Source organism: Schistocerca gregaria, chromosome 1 (assembly GCF_023897955.1).
Source record: "Schistocerca gregaria isolate iqSchGreg1 chromosome 1, iqSchGreg1.2, whole genome shotgun sequence".
NCBI lineage: Eukaryota > Metazoa > Arthropoda > Insecta > Orthoptera > Acrididae > Schistocerca > Schistocerca gregaria.
In genome coordinates this window covers 198,716,435-198,722,002 of record NC_064920.1, presented here as the reverse complement: position 1 = coordinate 198,722,002, position 5,568 = coordinate 198,716,435, and the positions used below count along the sequence as shown (strand labels likewise).

Genomic DNA, 5,568 nt, shown 5'->3' with positions numbered 1-5,568 from the left:
TAATCAGCAGAAGGAACACACGCCAATCATACACACAAGCAAGCTCACGTCATGAACACAACTGCCAACACTGGCAGCTCCGGCCAAATTCTGCCAGGGAGGTGGCAGATGTGTGTGAGGTGTGCTTGCTTGTGGGTATGAATGGTGTACATCTCTCTTTTGCTGATGAAAGCTGTGTCCGAAAGCTTTGTGGGGTTGTCATTTAATTGCAGCTGTCTACAGTCTAATGTGTCATCTTTACAGTAAGTAACAATCTCTCTTTCCCTACATTGTTGAGGTGCTGAAGAATATTTAGTTCCATGCTGAAGTTTGTCTGTGAAACTTTTAATAATGTGTGGAATGCTGTGTTTTGTGTCACTCTTGCTACTCCAGATTTATGATACACATTTAACCAAGGAGCTGATGTATTCATTATATTTCATGGCAAATGATCTGCCTGCCCTACCTGTGTAAAAACTGTGACAGCCTGTACATATGATCTTGTACACATCTGGTTGTTTACATTTTTCAAGTTTGTTGTAATTGTGAGGCAGGACACGATTTATTTCAGTACATGTGTTATAGCTTATTTTGATGCCATACCTTTTGAACTGACTGCCAATTTTATAAGAAGCTCTTCCAACAAATGGAATACTGAAATAACGTGGTTTTAGTATCTCTTGGTAACAAGTGTGTTGTTTCCTTTCCATGCATTTAAAGAGATGATCAATTGCAAATGGTTACTATCCATTATTGGTGGCTATTTGATTACTGCAATTTCATCAACAAGATCATTTGTGCCTTTGGACTATTCACAGCCCTCTTAATCCTGCTTCTGCATGCTACCAGTTCTTGAGTATGGAAGGAGCTGCTGTGAATACTTCTATTTGTTGCTGTCTTCTTTTTTTTCTTCTAAATATGACAAATGCATAATTCTTTTTTATGCAAACAGTTAGGTCTGGGAAATTTAATGTTTGCTCTGCCTCATGCTTGATGGTCAATTTGATGTTTACAGGATCATATGTCCAGAGCGTCCCAGTTTTGCAATAGGAAGGACAATTTGCCATACAATATAATGAACATATGCTAGTTCCTCAGTTAAATGTACATCATAAATCTGCAGTGGCAACTCATCTATATGACACCAAACACAGCATTCTACACCTCAATAAAAATCTCACTATCAGTCATAGACAAACTTTAGGCACACAACTATAAATACTCTTAAGCACTTGAAATACACAGATAACAGATTTTTCAGCCCACTGACATGGTGAATAAAGAGAGAGACTCTGCATACAAGAGATTGCTTTCTATATTGAGTAATGACTCTCGCAATACAGCAGACTCACAATTTCCTTATCCCTGAAATATACATAAATACTCCCTAACAATTCCATCTCATTCCTCCGGTCCCTCCTCTACTCTACACTGTTCTCCTACATAATCCCCAGGATGTACTCAGTGACACTTTCAAGGCAATTTCATTATGCACTACTAAAACACTATGAAGTTGCAATCTCAGAAAGTATAAATGACATCTGTAGTTACTCTGTATGTAAATAAACATGTTAAATTCTGTGCTGAATTTGGAAGCACGAGAAACTAAAAAAGTTTACTGTCACTGCTCTAGGTAAGTTATTAATTTTTTTAAAATTTTATTTCTTCAATTATACAAATTGACATTCATAATAGTAAATCCAAGACCCAACCATATCACTGCCAAATAGATTAAATATGCTCCATTTGAGTCGTGTAGTACTATCATAAAAATGTTCAATACTTTCAGAATCTAAGTGCAAATTTGGAAGTGCCGCAGAAGACGAACGCAAGGCGGTAAAATGCAGGTAACATATTACTAGACTTTATTTCTCTACCAAATCTAATTAATCACACCTGAGTATTACAGTTGCAGATAGCCTACAACTTAATAACTAAGTCAATAAAATTTAAGCCGGCAGACTTCATGAACAAGAACTAGCACTAGCAATAAACTTGTTGGAAACTGAAGTTAATCAACATGTAAATTCATATAATGAAACAGTCAGAAAGACTAAAGTCAAGCAGCTCCGAAAGATTAAATTCAGGCAGGTTTGCTCTGAGAATTTGTCAATGATGTGCTCCATAGAAAGACCCTAAATTGCATACACATGGTATCTCCACTTTCTTGTAACTAATTGTTACAAACTTTTGAGATCACACAGAAATGCTTATTATCACAGCTACAAAACAACTGTAAGGACATTCATATACCGTTAATGAGAAGGGTGGTGCTACCAACATACATTGACTACACTTGCGATGTGGAACAAATGGCAGTTTTTTTTTTCTCAAAATTTTTCTCCTGTTTAAGTACATCATTGGTTGACAGTTTAAGTACTTGCACTTCCACACACTGCTCCCTAACAGAAAGCACTTGACAAGGAAAAAACTATCTTTGGGAGAATACATTACATTAAGAATAAACTAAGTTTTATTACTAACGTTGTAGAATGCATCACTTAGTAAAAGAATGGTTGTACTTTCTTCTGGACGATCTTCCCATTTCAACACAATACATGTAACCTCATACCCTCTGAAATGATGAGCTGCTACTTTCCTTATCAAATTGAGAAGGTACTATTTTTTTAATATTGAAAGAAATCAAAAACAGTTACACTTCATCATCAATACTTATATATACCTATGGCAAGTAGATAAATGCCATTTTTTTCTTTTTGCATGTAGCATACTCAACTAATTGCCTGACAGAAAATGAAAGCTTCACAGCACTACATACACAATGGACTACGTTTCTAACGTTCTAAAACTGCAATTCGTTCTTTCATTATAGCTGAAAATGATCAATTGTTCATGATTTAACTACAATAAATTTATGCCTCAATAGTGTCTCCTTCCAGGATAATTGCATATAGTGACCGTATTATTGTGAAGAACATAATGTGAGAACATTCTTAATCCATGTTCTTACTATATGCTACATAAAGAAATTTTCACAAATAGACTGCTAATTCATCATCCCAGAATATCGTTAGCAGGTATTGCAATGAGTCTGCTGTAATGAAAACATTATCATTTGAAAATCCTACTAATTTTGATAGGTTAGGTGGGAATACATCATTAAAATTTTAGCACTTTTGTTTTCGTATGAACAAACGAAAGAATACTAATAGCAGATGGATAGAAACTGTGAATATGTAATGGAACAGTGGAGGATGCAATAAAATAACCCCAAGCAGTATTGTTTATCGTACTTTTAATTAGATTTTAAATTTACATAACAATGCTATAAACTGTGGGAAAAGATAGTTACATATATACACAAACCAGTCCATGCCGATTTCCTTCCAGTCGCTCCTTAAAGATTGGGCAATCCAGGCGATGTACGATGTGGTATTACACACCCACACTGATAACTCTCTCCACGCTCACTCTTTTTACAGCATGTTAGGTCACATCATCTTCTCCCTACGTGTTCTTTTTCTATTGTGAACGCGACCGGCGTGCGACTGTCATGCCTTATTAGACATAATATTTCTTCTCTTCATGTCAATACATGCTGAAAATGCTTCAACTTCTTTTGCACACAATAATGTCTGTCTTGGGTGTTGTTTGTAGCAATTGATGACAACGGCCTTTGCATCCTGGCAAGGTATTACTTGGTTCTCCACTGGCATTTTTGGAAAGCTTTTCTTCACTTCTTGAACAGCTGCCTCGTATTCTTCTTCCATTCGGCGATTTACCCTGTTATGGGTGTCCTGGAGCTTAGCTAACCTTCTCTCCCAGTAGACATCATTATTTCTTATTTCAGCTTCTTTCTCACGTCTAACTTCAAGAGAGGTCTTTGAAGGTTCGTTTTCGTTGATGTACTGCTGCTGACTTGGTAAGGAATTACTGTTCTTGGGGCGTGCATCGTCTTGACTTTCCGTCTCACCTGCTCCTTTAAGACGCTGAACAACTGAATCGGAAACCTTGATCACACTTGCGGGATCTTCGTTTTGTAAACTAATTTTTCTTGTACTGCCAGCATTGCCCATCTTCAGCGCTTGCTCTATGTAACTTCCACTGTATATTTATACCGCTCCTGAAACACCTCTCTCCCAAGTTGAACCAAAGACATTACTATTCAAACCAGAGCTGTTGCCGGTGCGTTAAGATATTCTGTACATCCAATTAGCTCCTGACCGGACAGGACACTTTTTCAGAAGCTCCACGCGTTCTTTCGGTTATAGATTATATTCTCTTCCACTACTATATGCATACAGAGTTAAAACATTGTAATGCCAGTGATGTACGGAAAATTGTAATAGCTGAAACAGTTGGAATTTTTCAGCAAATTATACACAATCAAGAGCAAAAATATCTTTAGATGGTGAAGAAGACTGTGGGTAATAAATTTCATAATTCTCGGATTTAGAACAAGCAAGAATATACGTAGCCGTTTGGTCAATAATATATCATATTCATGTGATTACATATCGCTGAAGATAGGTATAGAAGGCAATATTCATCCAATACTAGGGAAAAAGTTAAGTTTTAGTGTACTACTGTACGCATTACATTTAATAAACTGTATTTGTTCCATAATGTCACGCCCAATTATGTTAAAGATAAGAGTCCAATCAAATGCATCACAAACTACTGAAGCCCCGCCCATGCGCAACAAACTGTCTGCGCAAATTCCTGCCCATATCACTTCCTCGCAGACAGATGCCTGTGAATAGGAGATTTTCGCAGATATGTGCACCAATCTTTAAGTTGGAGTTCACGGTTTGAGCGGAATTGCTCAAATCTGTGTGTTCGCATCACATAAGCACAGACGAAAAAATGGGTCTGAGCACTATGGGACTTAACAGCTCAGGTCATCAGTCCCCTAGAACTTAGAACTACTTAAACCTAACTACCCTAAAGACATCACACACTTCCATGCCCAAGGCAGGATTCGAACCTGCGACTGTAGCAGTCGTGGGGTTCCAGACTGATGCGCCTAGAGCCGCTCGGCCAAGCACAGTCGAGTTGGTGCTTGTACACAGGAGATTGCCGCAAATTTGGCGCGCGAAAAGTATTTGAGATAGCTGTTTGTTTAATTTAGTATTTCTCGTCTGTGTGCGCATAGAACATAGATCTATGGTTTGTGTTTATGTATGTATGTATGTGTGTGTGTGTGTGTGTGTGTGTGTGTGTGTGTGTGTGCGTGTGTAGTGAATGTTAAAATAGCCGACGTCCGTGCTCTAGAATTGTAGGAATGTATACGGGTCATACATGTTTGTGTACTGTATACGTGAGAGTAAGGAATACAGCAATACAGATAAGAAGGTAGCTGATTATCATTCTTTATTAGAGAAAGAGCCAGCGGTTGACCTATGATAGGCAGCAAAAAGGTAATAAAAAATAAGAAATTCGTTGCGATCTGTTAACCACAAAGAACTAACCAAAGTAACGAAATCTATTCGATCTGACACTGGGGGATTGGTAGCAAACCAGCACTCAGTACTGTCCTATGCTATAATCTTATAGAACAATGTAAAAAAATAAGGCACTATTTGATCTAAAAAAGAGCATAGTCAGGATATTGTGTTAAGGTAATAC

At 37.5% G+C, this 5,568-nt stretch overlaps 1 protein-coding gene across 1 annotated transcript; it reads right to left on the bottom strand.

Annotated features, from left to right (window-relative positions):
* Positions 1-3,218: 3,218 nt before the first annotated feature.
* Positions 3,219-4,110, bottom strand: LOC126336728 (MICOS complex subunit MIC19). The gene has a single exon (XM_050000720.1). It carries the CDS (start codon positions 4,014-4,016, stop codon positions 3,492-3,494), a length of 525 nt encoding a protein of 174 aa, XP_049856677.1. The 5' UTR covers positions 4,017-4,110; the 3' UTR covers positions 3,219-3,491.
* Positions 4,111-5,568: the final 1,458 nt, after the last annotated feature.